A 26,508-nucleotide genomic window follows, 5' to 3' on the forward strand; every position below is an offset into this window, starting at 1 on the left:
TTTTTAAAACAAATACATGATTCAACCAACTTCTCACGTATAAAGTGTTTGAGTAAATAAAGTACTAACGGATTAGTAATTAACGCCTGCCGTCAGCCTACACCCTATCAAGTTTTAGTTTCCAGAGTCTACCACGTGGAGGTGACAGTGCGATTTTAGACTCCTTTTATCTGCAAGATGATTCGGGGTGCTTAATTTTAGTGAGTCCCCTCGCCTCTCACTTTCTGGGGTGCTTGATTTTAGTGAGTCCCCTCGCCTCTCACTTTATGGGGTGTTTGATTTTTGTGAGTCTCCTTGCCTCTCACTACACAACCTATTTATGCTGTTCGCCTCGTCTTCGTACCAGCTTTCCACTTTCTTGGAGTACTATTCTGCTTTCGATTACGTTTAGGCTTCGGGAAAACCTCACTTTTCTCCTCATAGGAAAATCGTTTCAGATCCAGGTGTCCCTTTGCGTTCGGAGCGAATGAATGATATTTGAGAGTACCTGGTATCGTCATAGCCTTACTAAATCGATCTGCTAATTTTATTGTCATCGCTGCATGCTCTTCTTTGCTACTGAAAAATACGACAGTTTCCTTCAAGTTTTGAAAATACTTCTGAAAATACAAGTAAGCCGTTCTTGCACCCAACCGCTCAATTAATCAATATTTTCGATTAAGTGAATAGTTTTTTCCGATGACTTCATGCAATTTTGGATCAATGTGAGTAATACAAAAAAATGGCATACTTGAAAACTGTTCCGCGGTATGCTGCCGCATAACGCCCGAGTGCGAGCGCGAGGACTCCCTCTACAACCGGCTCTGTGACTCAATGAATTTCAATTTGTCCATTTTCTTATTAGACATTTTTCATAGTAAAAAAGGAAAACTTTCTTTTGAGACTATTTAAAAAAAATCGTGGATGCCTAAATTGCGAAAAAAGTTAAATAAACAATTGATTTATTAAAAAAATTGTTTAAACAATTTTTTTTTATAAATAATAAAATAGGATGAAAGCGTGTAAAAAGTATTTTCCAAAACCCTCATAAAAATTTTAAATCGCGTAATTAGGAAGGAAGTTACAGGCGTTTGAAACTACCCCTGCAGGCATTGGGGTTGAAAATTCCCCCCCCCCCCTCACTTGGGGAGGGTTGGTAATCCTGGTCTATAAGTTTGTGGATTAACTACTGTTGGGTAGGCGAACATATTCCCAGAATTTAGAGACAATCGAAAAACATGACTTTTTGAGTTGGGGCAGTTGAGGAATAATGCCCCATATGTTTAAAAATCTTTTTAAAGTATGATGAAAAAATTGATATTAAAAAAAAAACAGAAAAAATGGTGATTTCACAAACAAATTCATATCTTTTTTATTTTTTCATTAAAAAGGCTCAAAATTCACCTGAGTTAACTTCTAAGGTATCACTTTGAGAAAAAAATATTGTCGAAAACTGTCAAAAGCATGTAAAACAATGTATCATCAAATTTTACTATGCATAACCGGCACAATCTTTGCAAATCATGTAGCTGTGCTGGTCGCAAACAGCGCGAATACAACTACTGCAAACTTTTCTTATCTTTCGTTCATTTAATCTGGAATACAATCCGCATCTTTTTTGTGAATTATATTGTAATCGCTGCAAAACTCTTGCATTTACAATAGCTTGATCAAGAATCCCAAAAAAAAATCAGAATGGCCATCTGTGAGTCCTTCCAGTGACAGTACAGGAATGACACAGTTTGTCAAAATTGTCCTCGAGCACGAAACTCTAGAAGGCCTTAATTTAACTCGCATCCTCCATATCAACATCCTCGCTCGTCGTCAGACATCGCTCGTCGTCAACATCCTCTCGTCGTCAGAATCATGCTTACTGCCATTCGAATCACTCTCCTCATCTTCTGTAATTCCTCGCACATAGGGCAAGACCGATAATTGTACGCCATCTGATTGATTATGTAATTAATCATAACATACCGTATAAAAAAAGTAGGAAAATGTTTTTTACGTACCTGATTCTTCAATCTGAAGTCGAAAAACAACCTAAAAAAATCACTAAAAATTTCGAAATTGAATCATGCGCATTTTCTACGTTTAGGTACTTAAAACCAGTGAATTATAGCCTGGGGGTGCAGGTGGTCCCAGTGTGCCGAATAAGGGTTAAAAACTAGATTTTTTTATATTGGATCTTTTGGAAATCGCTTGGAATTGTTTTTAAGCCAAGTTTTATGGTTTGGATGTTAAAATCCAAAAAGTTATCGGCTATTCAAAACTGATGTACTAACTTCACACTTCACACTGACAAAACGCAGGAACAATGTATGGTCGTGTTCTGATAGATTTTTGCAACAAAATTTGGTTAAAATTCTTTTAGAGTTTTGTCAAATTCTATTGATCGTACGATAAATTAGAACCACCTTACGAGGTGCGGAATAGTCTACTTTAATCTAATGTACGCATTAATATAGCGGAATTGTAAGTTCGTTGTCTGAAAATTAGGAAAATCGAAAATATTGAATGTTGCTCAGCTGCAACATTCACCGTTAAAAGGTCAATGTTATAAGGAATTAAAAACATCGTAAACAGAAAATTTCAAAATAGAAACAATGTAAGAAAAGTATTTTTGTACAATTCTCCAGAATATTTTTAAATTCTGAAAATTTGGTACAAAAATAAAATAATAACAGTATTAAAGTACACCACATTCTCGTTTTCAGTTCTCCCTTTCTCAGCATTCTTAGACCTGCTGGTCCATGCAGTTGCTCTGGGGAGCAGGGCGAGATCGGTTGCGACTGCCATCTCCCAAGGGTCGCAGTGCGCGAGTACTCAGTCAAGTATATTGCGCAATATCATGCATTCCAATCGGACAAATTGTTCATGTGCTCCTAACTGTTTACATTACGATCCTCCCGAATTCTTCAAGGGGCCGTTCATAAAAGACGTCCGCAAAATTTCCGGAATTTTAGACTCACCTCTTCTTCATATTTTTCATAATTATGAAATTATAAGAGATTAAAGCGCTCGTAAATTTGTGAAAAATTTATTCTTATAATCAAACATAGAACTTTCTGTCCAAAACTACATAAAAAACCATCTGGGAATACCAGACGGTGTTCCTCGGAACCGCTAGATGGCGCTGGAATCCTCTGAATTATCGCGGAAGAATTCGCAATCGCCTGCGTATCGTCAGATAGAGGAATTTCATGAAACTTACTCAATTGCATAAAAATGATTGAATTTGAAAAAGTGGACTTCCGAAAATGGGTTGATCCCTCCCCCCTACTTCTTGCCTACTTTCGTCTGGACCCCCCCCCCCCCAATTGCGGACGTCTTTTATGGGCGGCCTCCAATCGGCCGTCGACGGACCATCATATTGGAATATGCATTCACACCTGCGGAAAATTCAGTTAAATTTAGTATAATTTTAGATCTTCTGAAACTCACTAAACGATTACTAAAATATTATTATAATGTCGACAATTTCATTTTGTAAAATGTCAGTGGCGTAACTATACTGTCAAGCATAAACCCGCTATGAAGGGTTAGGGGGGGGGGGGGGGGGGGGCTCTCCTAGATTGAGAAGCGAATACACTATACTATACAATTTCAAACGGACCTGCTATAAAATTTGGCACATTTCTAGTTACACCTTCAAACTTATTTATTTACACACCATTGCAAAAACTATAGGTTGGTGTAAGAAACCAAAAATTAATTTTTTCCGCATTAGACCCATTTATTCGCGGACAAATCACATATCTTTCATCTGAAATTATAATTTTTAAAAACAAACGTATATTACAGTGATATCTATCAGGTATTTCAGTATTTGTACGGGACAAAACTTAATTTTTTTATTAAAGCAGAAAACAAATATTTTTCACCATAATTGTATTAGGACATTATTTTTTATTTTAAATAAGCTATTTAATTCAATAATAAAATGGGTAATTTTTTTATTATACCGAATTTATTACTTAGTTGAATGGATTTAGAAAAATAAAGAACGATATCCAAATATACTTATGTTGAAAAATAATTTTTTGCCGATATATCAACAATATTATTTATATTTCAAAAAACTATTTTTTTTTTAAATCGAAAACTTTTTGGATTTTCACGTACAAACGATAAAAATTGTTTTCCAAACAATACCAAACCCCGCGGCCTCCTCTCACGGCGAAACTTGAGGAGCCATCAGTTTAAAAAGCCAACGGGAATTGTACGGGAAATTTGCGGGAATTTTATCGCAAGTCTTCTCTGGACAACCTGAGCAGCAGGGGAATATGAAGTACAGTGAAACTCTTCTATAGCGCCGATTTTGGGCTTGACGGTGGATGGGAACTAAATCATTATAGCTCACTCCGCTTTTGTTTGTTCACGCCTGGGTGACAACCACAGACCCCGCGCAACTCACATGTTACACCTACCTGCGGCGCGGCGTCAATTCTCGGAAGGGCTATTAGAGGGTTCCACTGTAACATATTAAGCAGCCTGCTCGCTGCTGGGCTTTACAGAACTAGATTTTATAATTTTTTAAATTATATAATTGTTTAAACAATCGCCCACCCTACAGAGATGTGGTCTCTTGGACTATATTAATACGATTGATACGAGGATTTAATAAATAACTATAGCTAAAGTTATGCATAGTAAGTATAATTTTTAAATATCATTTTTCGACAAAAAACAGTAAAAATTCGAAAATTTTATTAGTAGATATGAAAAATTTTGTTAATTTTCATCGCCACAAAACTCAGCAAAATTTGATTGCAACTTTTTATAATTTTACAGAAATATCTATTATTATTATTATTATTATTATTATTATTGTTATAAAACTTTCATATTGGTGGAGAGTACATATTAATGTACCTATGCTTAAAGAAATTATGATGAAAAATGGATAAGGACCATTTTTTCAAAGTAATTTGATCTTGAACTTGACTAATCTTCTGTACTTTTGAAGAAAGGCTTTATCTAAATTTGGATTTGAACAGATATTTTTAAGGTATTTTTCGGAAAAAAACGCCTTATTATAGAAATGTCTCAAATTCAACCAGCATACGAAGGACTCCGAGATCTATCGAACTGTAAAGTTAAAATGGAATTGCCCGCCTAGAAACCGAAATAATTAACATCAAAGTCAGAACTTTTTGCACGTTTGGCCCATACTTTACATTACACAGAAAAATGAAAAATACAAGTAAATAAAATCCTGTAGGGACTAAATGGTATTACATAATTGCATGAAAAATTATTATTAAGTAAATAACTATATAATTAACATTATAATTGAAGACTGCACTGTATTCTCGGCTTTTTTCACTTAAAAGTATTACTATTGGTCTAGTTGTATATTCATTATCATTGGTTAATTAATTATTAATTATTTAAACAAATGAAATTTGTTTAAATATTTTTCTCTCAAAAATTTGCCCCCCCCCCGCCCCTTAAAATTATTACTGTTAGTCTAGTGGAATATTCAATAACATTGTTTTATCAACTTGTAATTATTTAAACAAATTCCATTTGATTGAATAATTAATAATTAATTAGCAAATAGTGATAAATATTCCACTAGACCAATATTAATAATCTTAGGTAAAAAAAGACGAGAATACATGTTCAAAATGTCGATTTCATAAAGAAAACATGGGAAACTTCAAGTCAAAACCGGCACCTGCTAAAATAAAAAAATAAAAAATTAGGAAATTTCTTTTTTCGGATTTAGAATAAAATGGGGGTGGGGGTCGTTGTCCTCTAGCGTGAAAAAAATTTTGCCACGCATTTTTGGACCACCCTAATATACATAGCACAGAGGTCTGAAATCGCGAAAAGCTGGCCAAAAGTATAAAATGGGCCAAATTCTGTTCCTCGCAGGTTATTGGGCTCGCTGATTACGAATCCGATTTATAAAATGGCGGATAAGTATGCTACATAAATTTTAAATTAAAACAAAATTGGTATAAGGGAGTATGTTTATGGCGGGCGAGTATGTTGAATAAACTTGATTATTTTCAAAATTGATATGGTGGGGTTTCTGAGCTCGCTGTTTATGAATCCGATGTTCACCATATGGGATTGAGGATTCTTTTCCTTTAATTTTTGACATCGGATTCGTAATCAGCGAGCTCAATAACTCCCATATACTAATTTTGAAAAAAATCTAAAGTTTATTTAGCATACACGCCTACCATATCGGAACCGCCATTTTGTTTTGTAAGTCGAATTTTGGGAAACGACTCATCAGATTAGATTGAGCGTACATTTTTTGAAAAAAATTAAAAATTGAATCTTCTCAAAAAGGCCATCTTGGATTTTTTTCTCGATTTTCTTTTGGATCCATCGTGATGTGACGGAGATATTTTTTATAATATAAAATATATTTTTCAAAATATCTATTCCTTTTTTAACCATTCTCAGTTTTATGTCCTTAAGAAGCTAAAATCAAATGTGTATTTATAAAATATACAGTTAACAAATTTAAGAAAATCAGATCATTTAGATTTTAAATAGAAAAATTGATGGAATTATAAGTTTTTCTGTTCTATTTTAATTAATTTTACTTCTCACTTTACTTAGTAACAGTAACAGTATATCGAAGCAGAAAAAGAAAAAATAGTAAAGAAGTAAAATTAATTAAAACAGATCAGTAAAGATAATACTTTTATCAATTTTTTTATTTAAAAGATCTGCCATTTCTAAATTATCTAACTGTATATTTTCTAAATGTACACTGTGAAAAGTTTTTAACAGAAAATTGTACACAATTTCCAATACTTTTATGCGTAACCGCATCTTAAATTTACGACATTTTTATCTGAATTTTCCAATTTTTTTTCATAAAATCATGAAATTGTAACATTTTTTTGTTTAAATTTTCGGAATTTTCACATGAAACCTATTAAAATATTTAGAAATTTGAACGGGAAATTACGAAATTTGTAACTAAATTTTCCTAAAATGATCTTAATTTTACTCGGAAAATTCAGAAATGCCCAATGTACGAAATTATTAAATTCTCAAAATTACATAATTTAAAATCAGAGTTTTCAAATTGCCGAAATTAAAGTAAAAAAAATTATATTTTTAATTTTTATCGGTTAAAATAATGGTTTATCTTAGTTATACGTGTATATTTAACAAATTTGAAAATCTCTTTAAATTAAATGTACCCAGTATGCACGATATAAAATAAAATATTATTATAGCAGATACAAAATATTACATTGAAATATTTGTTGTTTTAAGTTGTAATTTTTGTAATTAAGAATTACAGGAATTTACTATAATTTCGTCAAGTTGAAAATTCGAGATTTAAAAAACTCTAGTTTCAAGATTAATAAATCAATTTAATTATGATTGACAGATGCGTTCATTTATCTCAGTAGCTTTTAAAACTCAATGTAGTAAATTGATATGCATCATGCCCAGCGAAGCGCTTTCATATTACAGTATAAATAAAACTCTACTCAGTCTTAACTGGAGTCAATTTCGAAAATTTCGACTCATGACTCACAACGTCGAGTCGATTCAGATTTGTTCGACTCAATTCTCAGCTGAATCGGATCGGATTAGAGTCGGTTCAATTTTACTCATTCACATCACATTTATTTCACTCGGGGCGAGTGATTGATTTGCGGACGATAATAAACCTGTCTGGTGTATATGTTTTTCGAAGAAGTGTCCCGGCGCACAGTCAATTCTGAAATATTGAAGTTCGTGTAGATAAGCTCACCTTTTGGTAGGTAGTACTCTTTTTTCGATAGTATTTACCCAGATTTCTAAAAAATCTTTGTGAAATAGGCTAATTAGGGTCCAATTATCTCCGAATTGAATTAGGATTTCTAAATACTTGTACACATGAATTAGTTTTTCATTACGATTCCAACAATATAAAAAACTTACTTTTTAATAAAAAATTTGGATAGAGCCAATTTTCAATAGTACGGCAGTATAATCATGGATACACATTGGGAATATGAAAAAATCATTTCTCCTTTCGCTTGAAAAAGTAAATTTTTATATTATAATTTAATTAAATAAATACAATAAATACATTATGAGAATGAAAACTGGAAAAGAACCAGTTGGGTTTTCCGCTCCCTAACTTACAAAAATGATTTTTTTTAATATTTAACAGACCAAAAAAGTCCTTAATATGTTTTTGTGATTTTGTAAAAATATAAGTAATTTTAAAATTTTTGAGGTGGAAAACTGGATAAAGACCTTTTTCCCCCTCTACCACGTAGAAAAATTTTTTAAAATTTTTTCGCATCTTCAATATAGAATTTAAGGTAGCAAAATTTTAAGTGTTTTGCGAAAACGGGTGCGCAATGTTTTGATCCCTCTCACACGAGCGGTTGGTTTGTAACAAAGCAAACCAAGATCTTGTTCTATAAAGAGGAATAGAAATTAAACTACTATCGGCGAGAAAATGATAGGCATCTGCCTTTGAAGCTCAAAAACTCAGAAAAAAAAAGCTAGCGTAATAAAAAAGTAGTCATATGCAAGCTAAAAGTGTTTTACGTAAATAAGCTTGAAGAAGTTTATATAAACAATTTTTTGTGCTTTGCAGGCAGAAAAATGTAAAAAGAAAAGTAAGGATTTTCGGGTACATTTAAGAACAGTCAAGTTTCGAACATTATTTTTTATACAAGGGGCAATGGGAAAAAGTTGAAAAAATTCATGAGTACGAGGAGGACTGTTGCGAACCAATTGCACTTGAGAAATTTGAGAAATAATGAAAATTATAGCTTGAAAGTACATAATTCTACAAGTATATTATCTTCAGTTCTAGTAAAGATATTTAAGCGATTGAAACTGTTCTGAATCCTCCACGGCTCGATCCTCGTTAAAATATTGGTCGATCATAAATATATAGTACTACTATTTTGCATAGTATTCAGAAAGGAGTGAATTAACTATTACATTTTGCATTTTTGATCCCTGACGTAACATTTTTTAACATTATTTTTCTACAATTATTATGCATCAAAGGTTTCCAAGTTTAAATCCAGCTAATTTCGAATTGATTAAAAACTACTGCATGCTTCAAAATTATAAACTTTTGTAAAAAATTAGGTAATTTTAATTGAGAGCATTCGAAATTGAAAATTTGTCAAGCCGAATGCTTAGTAAATATTATGTTTTAAATAATAAGAAATCATAACCGTTTATGAACAAAGCTATTGTATATTCCCAAAAAATTATATGAAATTCTAAATAATAATATAAAAACTTCCATCTCGAAACACTAATTGTCCCATGAATTATTGCAAAAGATTATCAGTGAAATTTTAAATAAAAGTTTAGTGCTGCGTAGAATGTTTGCTAATTTATTTCATTCGATTGGCCGTAATAAATCAACCCATTTCTCATTCTAGAATAATTTAAGAGTTTTTATATGACTCACTATTAGTTGAAGATCTCGGGACACAAGGGCATAGTGTGAAATTTCGGAAATGTGTTTACTGGCTTAAACTAAGGGGTCATTCACAAAATACGTGATACGTTTATGGGAAGGTGGGGGTCTGCCGAAGTTTCAATGTATCACGTATTTTGTGAATGGCCCCTTAATTGTTTTTGGTTAACTCATATCTCTGTAGAAGATTTTGGTCCAGTTCGATTTAGAAGTGGGTCAAAATTCATTTTTGTTATTTCTTCTAATAAAGTACAGTGAAGTCTGCCCTATTTCAACTCCCTCGTACACGGCTATTTCAAATCGCGCAGGTCGGTCACCTCCCATCACGGCCCTGTAACCCTCCTGTGCGTCAGTGACTGACCAATAAAAAGAGTCCCGAAGAGCGAGAAGGCCTTGTTTTTCATTGTGTATTTTGTCGATTGACGACCTTTCAGTGTCACGAAATAAAATGAAATATCCAAAATTTAAGATTAATTGTATTTCGTGACACTGAAATTTCGTCAATCGAAAAATTAATGGAACATGACTGAGAAAATACATTCTACACTTGCAAAATATTATTCAGACCTTTTTCTCTTAAAAGTCGTATGCAGTTGCAGTCCCATGTGGTTACTTTCCTGACAGCTGACATTTCCACTAATCCTGGCATTCTACGTTTAAAAAATATGAATATTTAAGTGTACTTTGATACGTTTAGTATATTTTCTCAAAAAAGTTGTTTGCATTCGTATGTCAAGCACAATGCTAAGCTTGCAAACATTTCCAACTATCCCACCATGATCACTTTCGCGATGCCTTGATCCGAATTTTTCAACCGCTCAAATTTGGGCCGTCTAAACCGTTTTCAATTAGAATTTATAATATTGCCCTTCCGCCTCAGACAGGAGTCGCAGTTAACCATATCTCAGCCCTTGAGCTGAGAGACCTGCGCGTTTCGGCACATGCGCCATTTAAAATTTTGCTTACAGGGCGCATCGATACAAGGCTGGGGCAACCAATGAACCTCGTTTGACAAAAATAATAATCTAAAGGTCTCGGTAGAGGTAGGGGCCCCTGCAGCCTTGAAATGAAAGAATCCTCACGTTTCAAGGCCGCGGAAATAGGAGATACTTCACTGTAATTACATTTTTTTCTTTTTCTTTTCACAACTCTGTGTGTGTGTGTCAACATTTTCGTTTTTGGGGACGCGCCGCACCACCGACAAGGTTTGTCTCGAAAGTGGTTGCGTCTTTCAGAACGTTCCTTTTATGATGCGATCGATTTAAGTAATAGCTCGAAAGTACTTTTTAGTCACAAAAAAATCAAATACATTAAAGTTAGACAGTTTGTTACGTCTACCGTAGAATTCTAGTTTCAGCACTAAGGCCCTTATGCCCCGGGATTCTTCAGTTCCAAATCTATATTTTAGCTTCGCCATTTATGTTCCTTTGAACGAAAAATGATTAATATTACCACAAATAATTATATTCGCTCTCAAGCCATTAGTTCTTATTATCACATTTATATCATGAATGTTAACAACATAAATTAACAATGATTTATTAATTACAGATAAGTACAGAAGCAAAGTCAAGGACAATTCGAACTATATGAACAAATTTCCCAAAGATGTGGAAACAGCAGAGACAATAACAGGAGGAGATCCTAATATCTTATCGAGCGAAAAGTTCTGTCCCGAAGAAAAACCCGATATATCTTCTCTCTTCGGAGAGAAAAAGCTTCCGAAGAAAAAACGGGAAGATTCTCGAAGAAGCGATGGCGCTACAATCTCTAAAAAACTCACTCAAATCAGATTTATGAGGCAGAGTGATCATCAAGTTCGAATTCGCGAGCAAGCGGCTATTTCGCCAAATTCCCACAGTTCCTCTATATTCCCCTGTATCAAATGCTCCTTCACTTGCACGCGAGTCAACGTTATAATTGGTCACATAAAGAGTCATCAATATGATGATCCAACTAAAAAGAAGTCTTCTGTTAAGCTTCACTCAAAACCGAAGAACAAGAGTTTGGATCTCGACACTCCAAAGAGAAAATATATCCGAAAATCCAGTTCCAATAAAAGCAAAGATGAACTCGGTTCCGAAAAGAAGAGAAAACCAGCAAAGAGTGCAGAAAAAACGACAAAGAAAAAAAAATTAAGTGCTCAAGAGGAAAGGAAACGAATTCAAGATGAATTATTGGAAGATTGGGTTGATGATTCCGACGTGGACATGAAAGCAGACTTTTCTCCAGACGATACTTTCGATTTTAAAACCACTTCAATTACATCTCCTCTACCTTCTTCGATCACGACCTTGCCTTCGAAAACTTCACCCGTTAAAAGTGATTTCAATCTTGAAGATAAGGAATCCACAAAAAAAGCAGATTCAGATGACGATACTTTCGATTTAATCCGACAGTCAGAAAAATTGCTCATAGAAACTGAGAAGTTAAGCACAATCATTGACGATTCCACTGGCGGAACTTCTCAGAGTACCAAAAAATTTATCGACAAGCTGAAATCTGACCGTTATAAGTCTTCAAAATCTAAAGACAAAGCCTCAGATTCCAAGAAAGACGAAAAAACTACCGCGATAGAAAATGATGATAAGAAATCCAAGTTCGCTTGCTTCGAATTTGACGAGGAAGATATTCCTGAGCCAACTACTGTTCAGAAACCCTCGCGGTTTTTTCTGAAGAAGGACATTATCAAGGAATATGAGAAGAGTGTCGCTATAAAAGAGAAGGAGAGGCATGGTAAGTTTTTCCACCGGGAAAAAAATGCAGGAATGATTGTTCAAGAATCGAGTAAGGAGCATAAAGAAGAAACCGTTGCTGAAATGAAAGATACTGAGATGAAAGATCAAGATGAGGTCAAGAAGATGGAGACTAATAATCAAAGTAACGAAGTGAAGAGTATGTTTCGCAAAACAGGAGAAGAAACGATGGACGATTTTCTAAAGTCGAATTATAAATCTCAAGTCGAGGAACTCGAAATTGTTGAGATTTTCGAAGTCGAGAGAGAAGAAGATGTTGAAAATATAAGGGATTCACAGATGGACACGGAATTGAGAGCAAACGTTGACAACATTTGTGAACAGATCTCTGGATCGGAAGAGAAAGTACAATATGAGAAATTTCGAGACTTCGTAAGGGAAACTTCGCCACAAAGAACTGACTTTCGGAGTCTTCCAGAAAGAATGATTACAGAATCGGAATCAGATTCGCTTGTTCATCAAAGTGACAATTTAGATAGCCAGATCAAATTGGATGTCGAAACTTCAAAATTTGATTTTAAGGAAGAGAACGTTCCAGAAAACCTGTCAAAATTTGATGAAACATCGGAACTTCTTAAAGATGCTAAATTTAAAGAATCGAAGGAAAATTTTGAGGAGAGACTCAATGAAAAAATTCAGGAGGAATTAGAGCCGAAGCAACCTGCTGAAATCGTTGAGGAACTTGCAGCTTCGGTTAAGAAACGAAGAGGGAGGCCAAAAAAAAGCATTTTGATAGCTGCTGAAGTCCCAGCTGAATCAAGTAGTAATTTGGATACGACTAAAGAGGAAATGGCAGAAAAAGTTGAGAAATTTGAGCAAGTCGAGGAAGCCTTGAGGATTTTGGAACCGGAGGTGGATCTGGAGACTGGTGGAAAGAAGCATCAGAATAGAAAACAGTCGTTTGGTCATTCAAGTCAGTCTGATTTGACTCCCAGAATTCGAAAGCTGAGAGGTCATGCTTTGGAAGATAAACAGAATACTCCGGAAATTTCAACGCATCAAGGTACTAGGATCCAAGACAGCCGGGAGGAAAGTAGGAAGGATCATGAGGTAGTGATGATTGAAGATGAAAAAGAGCAGACAAAAGTTCTCGAAGAGACTAAAGTTTTAGAAGATGTGAAACCAAAGTCTAAAAGAGGAAGGAAATCTAAAGCTGCTCTTTTACTAGAAAAGCAGATTGAGGAATCAAATCTTGAACTTTTGAGTCTTGGGGATAAGTCTGACATCGAAGAAAAGCCTCTTGACGACATAACCCTTGACGATTCACCTCTTGAAGATAAATTAGACGAAAATCTACTTAAAGACAATGAAGACAAGCATCTTGAAGTAGTGAAACCGCAGAAGAAAAGAGGACGGAAAACAAGACAAGGTTCTACATCTTCTCAAGATGTTCTATTTTTTCCAGAAGACGTACGCCATTTAGAATCGCCTTTGAAAGGAAGAAGGAAAACTCCTGATGTCCCAAGAGATTTTGAGGAAATGGGAGAGAAATCTGAAGTAAGCCAAGAGACATTCGACCAGGACGGGAAACCTAAGCCAGAAAAGAAAGGAAGGATGAGGAAATCTGTGGAAGTTCCAAACGAATATGAACAACAAGAAGAAACTCAAAGTCACGAGTCCACGGAGTTCGAGACTCGGCAACTGAAGAATATTGAAAAGAAAGAGAGGTTAAGAAAAGCTGCTCAAGAAGTTAAAGAAGAGACGCTGAAGATTTCAGAGGTATTTCCGGAGCCGATGGAAGAGGTTCAGGAACCAAAGAAATTCGAAAAGAAAGGAAGAGGAAGAAAATCCGCTTCTGAAGTAAAAGAAACTGAAGAACAGACACTGGATTTAAATATTCCAGACCCGGAACCAATAGTAGAGGTGCAAGATATGAAGCCTAAATCTGAAAGGAGAGGAAGAGGAAAGAAATCTACGTCTGAAGTTAAGGAATCTACTGAAACACTGAATTTGCCAATTACAGTGTTGACACCGGCATCAGAGCTAATGGAAAAGGTTCAGGAAGAAAAGCTGAAATGTGAAAAGCGAGGAAGGAGAAAAAAATCCATTTCTGATGTTAAGGAAACTAAAGAGACACCAAATTTTCCAATTCCAGAAGCGATAACAGAAATGGTATCAGATCTAATGGAGGAGGTTCAAGAAGAACAGCTGAAGAAAGACAGGAGAGGAAGGGCAAATAAATCTATATCTGAAGTTAAGGAAACTAAAGAAATACCGGATATGCCAACTCCAGAGATTATTACAGAAATGGCATCAAAGTCAATGGAAGAGATTCAGGAAGAAAAGCCGAAATCAGAAAGGAGAGGAAGGGGAAAGAAATCTATATACGAAGTTAGGGAAACTAAACAGATACCGAATTTTCCAATTCCACAAGTGATTGCAGAAATGGTATCAGAGCCAATGGAAGAGGTTCAGAAAGAAAAGCCGAAATCAGAAAGGAGAGGAAGGGGAAAGAAATCGATATCTGAAGTTAAGGAAACTAAAGAGACACCGGATTTGCCTATTCCTGAAGTGATAGCAGAAATGGTATTAGAGCCCATGGAAGAGGTTCAGGAAGAAAAGCCGATATTAGAAAGGAGAGGAAGGGGGATGAAATCTATTTCTGAAGTTAAAGAAACTAAAGAGATACCGAATTTTCCAATTCCAGAAGTGATTGCAGAAATGGTACCAGAGCCAATGGAAGAGGTTCAGGAAGAAAATCCGAATTCAGAAAGGAGAGGAAGGGGAAAGAAATCTATGCCAGAATTTAAGGAAACTCAAGAGACACCGAATTTGCCAATTCCAGAAACCATAGCAAAAATGGTATCAGAGCCCATGGAAAAGGTTCAGAAAGAAAAGCCACTATCAGAAAGGAAAGGAAAGGGAGAGAAATCTACATCTGATTTTAAGGAAGCTAAAGAGACATCAGATTTTTCAATTCCAGAAGCGATAACAGAAATAGTATCGGAACCAATGGAAGATGTTCATGAAGAAAATCCAATATCAGAAAGGAGAGGACGGGGAAAAAAATCTACGTCTGCAGTTAAGGAAACTAAAGAGACACCGAATTTTCCAATTCCAGAATCAAATGCAGAAATAGTATCAGAGCCAATAGAAGCGGTTCAAGAAGAAAAGCTGAAATCAGAAAGGAGAGGACGGGGAAAGAAATCGATATCTGAAGTTATGGAAACTAAAGAGACTCCGGATTTTCCTATTCCTGGAGTGATATCAGAAATGGTATCAGAGTCAATAGAAGAGGTTCCGGCAGAAAAGCCGATATCAGAAAGAAGAGCAAAGGGAAAGAAATATATGTCTGAAATTAAGGAACCTAAAGAGACGCCGAATTTACCAATTCCAGAAGCGATCACAGAAATTGTATCAGAGACAATGGAAGAGGTTGAAGAAGAAAAACCGAAATCAGAAAGGAGAGGAAGGGGGAAGAAATCTATGTCTGAAGTTAAGGAACCTAAAGAGATATCGAATTTACCAAGTCCAGAAGCGGTCACAGAAATTGTATTTGATACAATGGAAGCGGTTCAAGAAGAAAAACCGAAATCAGAAAGAAGGGGAAGAGGAAAGAAATCTATATCTGAACTTAGGGGAACTAAAGAGACACCAGATATGCCAATCCAAGAAGCGATAGCAGAAATGGAATCAGAGTCAATGAATGAGGTTCAGGAAAAAAAACCGAAATCAGAAAGAAGAGTAAGGGGAAAGAAATCTACCTTTGAATTGAAGGAACCAACACCGGATTTGCAAATTTCAGCACCGTTACCAGAGGTTGCAAGTGAACAGCCATCAATGGAAAATGTACATCATTCGAAGAAATCAGAAAAACGAAATAGGGGAAAGAAGTCGATGACTGATGTTAAGGATGCTAGAGAGATTCCGGGTTTGCGAATTCCAGAAGCCATAGCAGAAATTGTATCAGAGCCAATAGAAACGGCTCAAGAAGAAAAACCGAAATCAGAAAAGAGAGGACGTGGAAAGAAATTCACGTCTGATTTAAAGGGAACTAAAGAGACATTGAATTTTTCAATTCCAGAAGCCATAGCAGAAATAGTATCAGAGTCAATGGAAGATGCTCATGAAGAAAATCCGATATCAGAAAGGAGGGGAAAGGGCAAGAAATCTACTTCTGAAGTTAAAGAAATGAAAGAGACACCGAATTTGCCAATTCCAGAAGTGATTGCAGAGATGGTACCAGAGCCAACGGAAGAGGTTCAGGAAGAAAAGCCGAAATCAGAAAGGAGAGGTAGGGGAAAAAAATCGGTATCCGAAGTTAAGGAAACTAAAGAGACACCGGATTTGCCTATTCCTGAAGTGATGGCAGAAATGGTATCAGAGCCAATGGAAGAGGTTCGGGAAGAAAAGCCGAAATCAGAAAGGAGAGGAAGGAGAAAGAAATCGATATCCGAAGTTAAGGAAACTAAAGAGATATCGGATTTGCCTATTCCTGAAGTGATAGCAGAAATGGTATCAGAGCCCATGGAAGAGGTTCAAGAAGAAAAATCGATATCAGAAGGGAGAGGAAAGGGAAATAAATCTATGTCTGAAGTTAAAGATAGTAAAGAGACACAGAATTTGCCAATTCCAGAAGCGACAGCAGAAAGAGTATCAGAGCCAATTGAAGCGGTTATGGAGGAAAAGCCGAAATCAGAAAGAAGAGGAAGGGGAAAGACATCTGTGCCTGAAGTTAAGGAAACTAAAGAGGTACTTGATTTGCCAATTCCACAAGCGATGGTAAAAATGTTATCAGAGCCAATGGAAGAGGTTCAGGAAGAAAAGTCGACATCAGAAAGAAGAGGAAGGGGTAAGAAATCTATCCCTGAAGTGAAGGAACAAACACCGGATTTGCAAATTCCAGCACCGACACCAGATGCTGCAAGTGAACGACCAGCAATGGAGGAGGTACAAGAGCCAAAGAAATCGGACAAACGAGGTAGGGGAAAGAAATCTGTACTTGAAGTCAAGGAACAGCCGCCGGATTTACAGGTTCCAGAGTCGATACCGAAAAATTTGCTAGAACCAGTAGTGGATGTTGTCGAACCCAAGAATCCTGAAAAGAGAGCAAGAAGGGACAAATTTACCTCTGATATAATCCAAGAACCGGCGCCCGATATACATATTATAGAGCCGATGCCAGAAGTGGTGAGTGAAATACAAGAACCAATAGAGGAAGTTCCGGAACCAAAAAAATCTGAAAAGAGAGGAAGAGGAAAGAAATCTACATCTGGTGTTTCTAAGGAAAAGACACCCGACCTTCAGATACCAGAACCGATTCCAGAAGTTGCGACTAGATTCCAAGAACCGCTAAAAGAAGGTGAGGAACCCAAGAAATCTGAAAAGAGAGGAAGGGGAAAGAAATCTTCTACTGAAGTAGTCCAAGAGCCAACATCAGATCTGCACATTCCAGAAGCGATTCCAGAAGTTCAGTGTCACATCCGAGAAACAATGGAGGAACTTCAGGAACCCAAAAGACCTGAAAAGAGAGGTAGATGGAAGAAATCTATCTCTGAAGTTTCCAAGGAACAGCCAACCGTCCTTCAGATTCCGCAGCCGATTCCAGAAATTGCGAGTGGATTCCAAGAACCAATGCAAGAAGTTCAAGAAAGCAAACGACCTGAAAAAAGAGGAAGGGGAAAGAAATCCACTATTGAAGTAGTCAAAGAGCCAGCACCAGATCTACAAATTTCAGAACCGATACCAGAAGTTCAAAGTGAAATCCAAGAACCATTTGAGGAACTTCCAGAACCCAAAAGACCTGAAAAGAGAGGTAGAGGAAAGAAATCTACTTCTGAACATTTCAAAGAACAGAAACCCGATCTTCAGATTCCAGAACCGATTTCTGAAGTTATGAGTGGAGATCCAGAACCAATAGAAGAGGTTCACGAAGCCAGGAAGCCGGAGAAGAGAGGCAGGGGAAGAAAGTCAATGGCTGAAACCGCGAAGGAACAAACTTCGAAAGAACAGGAATTTCTTAGTGGAGAAAGTGAACCGATCCCTTTAGAAAGTAAATTGTTAGAGTCATTAGAAGATATTCAAGAATTCAAAAAACAAGGAAGGGGAAGGAAAACTACTCCCGAATTTATCAAAGAACCGGTAGAGGGTACAGAAATACAAATTGCAATTCAAGAGCCGAGGGAAGTGTTTCAAGAACACCATGTTAAGCCAGAGAAGAAAAGAAGAGGAAAGAAGTTCACAGATGAAGTTACGAAAGAGATTGTTATGGAAAAAGCAGAACAGATTGAAGTGTCATCCATTCCTCTTCCACTGACAGAACCAATGGAGGTAGTTTATGAACCCAAAATTAAGCCAGAAAAAAAAGGAAGGGGAAGAAAATCGACGCTTGAAATTGCGAAGGAACAATTTCTTACAGAAGAAGCACAATTAATTGAATTGGCATCTATTCCTCTTCCATTGTCAGAACCTATAGGAATAGTTCATGAACCTAAATTTAAAGCAGAGAAGAAAGGAAGAGGGAAAAAATTAATGATCGAAGCTACGAAAGAAATTATTATGGAAGATGCAGAACAAGTTGAATTGGCATCTATTCCTCTTCCCCCCTCAGAGCCAATGGAAGGTTTTCACCATATACCGAAAAGCAAATCGGGAAAGAGAGGGAGAAGCAGGAAGTCAATGACCGAAGTTCTGAAGGATGAGACACTAGATCAATTGCCAGAAAAGTTTTTGGAAAATGTACCAGAATCTGTAATTAAAAGTGAAAACGAAGCGAGACAAGAGTTTGAATCGAGGCCTAAAGAAACGAAAAGTGTCGGACGTCCAAGGAAAAAATCTGCTGAAGTTAGGGAGCAAGAAAATAAGAGCGAATTACAGGAACCAATTGAACCAGAGTTTCAAAGTGAAATCCCTCACAGAAAACCCCGAAGGAGAATGAAGTCTTCTTCTTCAATTTCGGATTTTTCCACTGATGTGAAGGTTTCTGAAGAGGAGATCGTTCAAGTTGAAAGTGACCTAAAAGAACCAATGCATTTGGAACCAGTTCCAGAGCCGAAAAAACGAGGTAGAAGGAAGAAGTCTGTTGCAGAAGTAGCTCAATCAATGCTTGAAGAGAGTCAAATGGAACACGAGATTGAGATTCCAGAACCGAAACCTAAAGGCAAACCTGGCAGGAAGAAGAAGATTATTGAAATAAAAGAAGAAATTGAAATTCCAAAGATAGAAAATAAAATTCAAGAAGCTAAACCCGAAAAAAAGAAATCTGGAAGGAGGAGGAAGTCTGAACTTAAGGAAGAATTTCCAGAAGTTGTAATTCCAGAAATTCTGCCCGAAGTTCCGATATCTGAAGTTCAACCAGAAATGTCAGTGTCTGTGGTTCAACAAGAAGTTTCAGTACCAGTTATACCTGAAGTTGAAATATCACAACTGCAGAGAGATTTGGAAGAACCTGAGTTGGAAGTGGAACAAACTGCGGAAGAAACAGTTCCCATGGAAATCGAGAATGATATGAACCTTCCATTAACACAAACTCTCGAAATGGGAGAGACTCTTGAGGCAGAAATAGTTGAGACAACGGAAATTGTGGAATCAAGAGAAGTCGTGGAATCAGCTGAGGTGGATCAATCAAATGAAGCTTTTGGATCAGCTGAAGTTGGCGAATCATCTGAATTTGTTGAATCGTCTGAACCTGTTGAATCGACTGAAGTTGTTGAATCGTCCGAAGTTGTTGAGTCAACTGAAGTTGCTAAATCAATTGAAGTTGCTGAATCAACTGAAAACGTGCAGTCAAGCGAAGTTCTTGAATTAAGCGAAGTTGTTGTATCAAGCGAAGTTGTTGAATCGACTGAAATTGTTAAATCAACTGAAGTCGTGGAATCCTCAGAAGTAGAAACAACCATTTCTGCGGAAAGTATTGAAACTATTCAACCAGCAATGATCGCAACGACCGAGGCTCAACCCTTACTTGAAATACCAGAACCAAAACCCGAAGTTTCTACCCGAAATGAGAACCTCAAGACTGAAATTAGCGCTCCAAAAGAGCCTCTTGAGAAATCCTCATTCAACGCGATTCTCAACAATGCCGAAAGCCCCCGGTACAATATGGACATCGACATGCTTCCTCCGAAAAAGTCTCAGATTAAAAAGTTTGAACTTTCGCAAATGGAGTATCTCGAAAACGAAATATCGAACAACAAAAAGCTAGCCGAGATGGAGAATGTGAGAAAACTGGACGAAATCGGAAACATGGAACTTCAGATAAGATTGCAGGGCAGTTCGGAAGTTTCCAAACCTCTGGTAGAAGTCCTTTCAGGAGAAGCAGTATCTGAACCGAAAGAATTGAAGGTCTTTGATTCTCAGCAAGATCAGATTTCAGCTGCAGTCGTTGTGGAATCGATGCCTCAGGAAATCAACCAGCTTTCTGAAATGACAACTGAGAAAGGATTTTCTACGATGGACCGCAAACGTATTGATGACGAGGCGGAAAAGATGGAAGAGCAGTATTCGATGATCGAGAGGAAATTAGAGGAAATGGAGTCCGTTTCTCCAAAAACTGTTAAAGAAGAAACTGCAGTGAATAAATCTCCGATGCAGACACGTTACAAGGGGAAATTTACTCCTGAAACTGGATCCAGAACCAAGAAAGAAAAAGATCTGTTTGGGGTCAATGCTTCATTCCAGGACGTTTTTATAAAAACGCTTCAGATAGAAAAGGACAAGAAATCCTCGGACGACGAGGACGCTCCACATAGCAAAAAGAAGCAACGAAAAATTTCAAAGAAAAGGAGTGATATAAACAGTGTGAGTCCTTCTCCGTATGTTTCTAATTTCCAAGGGCAAGAGAACATTTCTGGTGTCGCGATGGAGAACTTCCAAGGCGTTGAAGTTGTCGTCGGGCAAAATCTAGAGATGGAATCAAAACCAGAAGAATCTGTTAATCAGTTTCTACGCCTCGAGGATAAAATCACGAATGACAGTGAAAATTCGATGAATCTTGAGTTTAAATACGAAGAGGCTTCACCATCTTCACCAGCATCAGATATTGCAGTGCCGGTCAAGAAAAGAGAAAAGCCTAGGATCATCGAAAACGTTGCCTTGAAAGAACCAATGATTCTGAAATCAAAATTGCTCGAGAAACTGCCATCAAAGGCAGGCGTGAAACGTAAATTGGAAGCTGAGAGTCCGAACAAAGAGGGTCCAAAAGCAGCAAAGGTCATAAAGCTCGAACCAGGTAAAACAAAGAATCTATCCATGGCTCAGAAGATTCAAGCTTTAAAAAACGAGGAAGAGGAAATGACGACAGTAATCGATACTGAAAAGAATCTTTCTCAAATGTCTTCTCTAAGCCCCCAAATAACAGCTATTTCGATTTCGGAGAAGTGCATACAACAGAGTTCATCGAGTCTCGAAGATATGGAACTAGACATTAACAACATGCCGTTTGTTCTTAGTGAAGATGTCCTCACACCCGAGAGCATCGAGAACATGCCCGTTGTTATTTCCGGTATGATGTCTACTGAAATTAAGACCCCAGTTGCTCAAGTAAGTGTCTTATTAACACCAGAAGTCAGTAGCTTCCCTGCTCCGCAGATAACAGCCATTTCCACGGAACAAGCAACGACTTCCATTCAACCAACAGCATCCAACGACTCCGATGTGACACTCCTGAAAAGGAAAGCTGGGACTCCTGCTATTTTGAAGAACAAGGCTAAAGGAAAACCGACGATTACAAGCATCAAGACGATATGCCCTCCCCTCACGGGAGGCGTCAGGAGTCTCAAGTTCCAGAATGCCCAAACAGGAAAGGCCACAAGCTATATGTCACCGAAAGGAACACCAGGAAAGTACGTGATCGTTCATAGTGCTGGTGGACAACAAGTTCGGTGTCAAACGAAACCCGGTACTCCACAGAGAATCGCTCTACCTACAAGCAAAAGCCCAGAAAGTGTTCAGATCGTCCAGCAAGATCGGAAGCTCATGATTCTCTCTTCGCAGGCAGTTCAACCGAAAATCCTACCACTAAATATTGCAAAATCAAGCCAGAAGGTTCAGAGACTCATGACAAGCAAAGGACACGTGATTTCTTCCATTAGTCCAGTGAACTACACTTCCAAGACTGTGATTGCTCCAAAAGCTGATGCAAACTCACCAACGACATCGAAGATGTCACCTGGTCAAAAGATGCTCAGTCCCCAAGGGTTAATTTCCCACAAGGGTGTTCTGACTCCCATCGCAGGGACGATTAACAAAGCTGGTGTCATTGGCACTCTCTCGCCTACGATTCTAACCAAGGGTGGAATTTACACCACCATCAGCAGTTCCTCAATTCCAGGGAGGCCGATTCTTGCTAAGACTGTAGTCACCAAGGGAAGTACTCTTCTCTCCCCGAACCTAGGGTCGAAGAATATTCTCACCACGGTTCCACAGACGATTGTCAGTTCGAAAGGTACTGTTTTGACTCCGATAACCGGACAGCAAGTTAAGGCACTGGCTAGCAAAGCTCCACCGAAAGGTACTAAGCTCCATTACCAAAAAATTCAGCAGAAAGTGCCCATGTCTGTGATCCAGAAGAGCCAACAAAAAGGAAGCCCCTTGAAAATTGCTGGCAGTACGATTGTCTACCAATCTGATCAAAGATCCTCGCCTCAAGCTAAAAAGGGCTTAAGGCAAATCGTTCAAGGCTCGCCATCTTTGATCTCTTCTGTGGGTGAACCCCTTCAGACGAGTGTTCTCTCCCCCGCCCACCAAAGAGGAAAATTGGTCACCTCAAGTTCTCTCCAAAAAGTCAATCTTCCCAAAACTTCCGGTCGACAGAAAGCTTCAAAGTTGTACCAAAGAGCTGACTCTCTAATTAGCCATAGTGCTCAAAATTCTGCAGTACCTCGTCTATCATTTTCCAAAACACCAGTTACTAAGTCTCCACAAAGACAGAGTCTCTCTCCCAGGAAAGCGAAATCTCAAAGAAATATTCTCAGCGCTGCTTTAAACTCGATTGCAACAACATCACCCATGAGTTCCACCAGTTATTCAGTCCCACTGACTCTTCCACCCTTGGAGCCAATCAGCGCCAAGAAATCAAAGGTAGAAGAAGTACCAGAACTATGTCTAAGAAACCAAGAACCTCAGGCTGAACCCACGGAAATAAAAAATCAAGTCCCAGAAGCGAAAATAACAACACAACCTCAGATAATCGCAGTTCCTATTGAAGATAGTGATGGAACGCAGTCTTTTATGCTTGTGACGACTGACGAACAAGGTCAGATTCAATCTTTAGACAACAACACTCTTATGTCCTTGGAAGGAACTCTCGATAATATCGTCCTTCAATACGATAACGGAACCGTTTCGAGTTTGCAGACCGCTGGAGACGAATCTAGTGAATCTTCCATAATGGAAAGTTTCCCATCTTCTGAGATTGTTCAGACATCCAGTCAAGATATCCTAGCAGCTGCCTTGGCAAATACAGATTTCCAACAAGAAATCGGACTACCGGAAGTTTCGACTTCCAGTGTCATGAGCTCATTAACCCAGACAAGTTTGATAAACCAGACGATCCTCCAGTCGACCATCATTCCACCAACAGAACCCATTTCCTCTCCTTCAGTACTTGAGACATCACTCACTTTGAACCAACCGATCATGACACCTATGGAAGTACCAACTAGTTTATCCATTCAGTCAGAATCAACTACTTCTGCAGTTTCAACGACGATACCAACTTCCTTGGAACTACCGATCACGATAACGAATCCGAGTCTTTCTTTTATGAGTGGCGAGGCGCAAATCCAGATTCCAGGAAATTCGATGCCGGATATTGGAGAAATGATGGAGGCTGCAACGACTGAGATGACACAAACAGCAGAACCAGTGACTCAATATTTAGTTATTCCGAGTATGGAAGAAGGCATGGCGATTGAAAGCCAGGATGATAAAAATATGCCGAGGGTTTCTTATTCTGTCTCAATACCCGAGAATATGATTTTGGAAAGCTCGCCGGTCCAAACGACTCCATCGATGCCAATCATTGATGATTCTAACGTAGAAGATGTTCAGTACAATGCCTCTGTCGAAACAACAGTAGCAAGCGATCAAAGTTTTGCTGACGTTCCGGTTTCGGAAATGCTTGTTTCGAAGGCTTCTGCTGTTTCGGAGAACGTGGTGGCTCAAGATGTCATCGTTTCTTCGGAGATGATAATCACCTCGCACGAAAATGAGATTCCAATATCGCAGAACGAAATTTTGATCTCACAGGAAAGTGAGATTCCAATTTCCCAGGAAAGTGAGATTCCGATCTCACAGGAAAGGGAGATTCCGATCTCACAGGAAAGTGAGATTCCGATCTCTCAGGAAAATGAGACCCCGATATCTGAAGAAAGTGAAATTCCAATCGATCAGGAAAATGAGATTCAGTTTTCAGATGAAAGCGAGGTTCCAGTTTCTCAGGTGAGTGGGATTTCAACCTGTCATGAAAGAGAGATTCGCGTCTCAGATGAAAGTGAAATTGAGATCTCTCTGGAAAATGAGGTGCACGTATCGCAGGAAAGTGAGATTATGGTTTCTCAGGAGAATATTATTTTAGCTGAGGAATCGTTGAGGACGAATCTCCAGGAAGATTCTTTGATTTCGGAAGAGGTTTATTCTTCACAGGAAGTTCCCGTTTCTGAAGAACAGGTTTTGTCACAAGTAATCGTCGAAGAACCGGAAGAGACTTGTGTCGTGACTTCTGAATCCAACTTGGAAGTTCAGTCGACGGAAAATTGTTCGTATGATATAACGGAATCAGAAGAAGTTCAGATAGGCGGATCGGAAGTTGATGTTGAAGAGTCTCGCGTTCAGATCGAAGTCGAAGCTTCCCATGTTGAGATTGAGACTTCTCAGGTTCAGATTGAAACTCAAGAAGAAATTGAAACTTCTCAGGTTCAGACTGAAACTCAGGAAGAAATTGAAACTTCTCAGGTTCAGGTTGAAACTCAGGAAGAAATTGAAATTTCCCAGGTTCAGATTGAAACTCAGGAAGATATTGAAACTTCTCCGGTTCAGATTGAAACTCAGGAAGAAATTGAAACTTGTCCGGTGATTGAAGCTTCTCAAGAAATTGAAGCTTCTCAGGAAACTGAAGCATCTCAGGTTCAGATTCAAATTTATGATCAAGTAGATACATCCGACGAAGCAGAAGCTGCTGTTGATAGCCAGCCGATTAAAAGGATTAGAATTGAGGACTCACAAGCTGAAGAGAAACCAGCTACTTCAAATGCAGAGTTTAAAGATTCGGAAGTTTTTCCATCGGCGTCTGTAGAAGAAGAAGATGACAATATGGAGATTGATGAAGTACAGACGGATCATTACAATTTGGAAAGTTCGAGCATCTCCCAAGTAGATGAATTGTCTTCTCAGGTGGAAGACCAGATTATGGGAGATCATTCGAGAATTAACTTTGAGGACACTGTTACCGAGACTAGTCAAGAAGCGCCATCACAGTCCTATGGACAGTTTGATAACACGGAAGTGCCTAGTCAATCTGCCAAATCCGAAAATTCGAGGGAACCTTCGCAGTCCATGGGGTATGAACCTATGGAAACGGATGAGATTGTCATCTCAGGTGAGTTTTTTCATTTTTTCATTGTTTACTGACTTTTATTTTATTTTAGATCTTGACAGTAAAGTACTTTCAAATGTTTCTCTAGTTATCCCTTGTTTAGTGAAAAAATTACTCATTAAAATTAGATTGATTCTGGAGTTGGAAGTAATACAAACATATAATAATATGGTGGCCACTAGACGGGGAAAAACGGAAAATGACACTGCATGTTTTTTCTGGCTGGCATTTTTTTACTCCTAATTTTGGTAGAAAAATATATCTTATCACTTCAAATGTCATTTGATACCAAGTGAAATAACATAAAATTTAAAGTATTGTTTCCCTACAATTTATTTTAAATTGTTGCATTTTTAAGACTTAGTTGTAAAACAATACATTAATTTTGAAAGCTTGAAATTGAAAATTTTAATTTTTAAGAATAATTTTTTATCAAATAATTTGAAACGTTCACGCCGAGTCTGGCTCTATAATCTAATTTGACCTACAAAATTGTTTGGTTTTCATTTTGTATTTAAATTTCTCAAAATTGAATAATCTAGAAGTCAATTCCTTAATTGCTAAAGAATTATTAATTCATAATGTTCTAAATTTAAAGATTTTTTGTCGAAACTGGATAAATTATTTAATTTAAAATATATAGTTTTAACAATTCTACATTTCTTATTTCAACCCTTCTAGATATAACGAATGTATTAAAAATCCAATATTAAAAAATGCATATCTTCAAATTAAAAAAAAATTATAGTTGAAAAATTTTAAGTTTGAAGCCTCCAATATTTGAAAAATTAGAATTCAAATTAGAGCAATTT

General features: G+C 37.4%; 1 protein-coding gene across 1 annotated transcript in view; it reads left to right on the top strand.

Moving 5' to 3' along the window:
* The window catches only part of LOC117178841 (titin-like), a 66,365-nt gene that overhangs the window by 29,020 nt on the left and 10,837 nt on the right, over window positions 1-26,508 (top strand). Inside the window, exon 3 of the mRNA XM_033370345.1 lies at window positions 10,958-25,699. Within this exon, the coding sequence (XP_033226236.1) occupies window positions 10,958-25,699 (14,742 nt within the window). The remainder of the gene's footprint in view (window positions 1-10,957; window positions 25,700-26,508) is intronic.

The sequence above is a fragment of the Belonocnema kinseyi genome, chromosome 8 (assembly GCF_010883055.1).
Source record: "Belonocnema kinseyi isolate 2016_QV_RU_SX_M_011 chromosome 8, B_treatae_v1, whole genome shotgun sequence".
NCBI lineage: Eukaryota > Metazoa > Arthropoda > Insecta > Hymenoptera > Cynipidae > Belonocnema > Belonocnema kinseyi.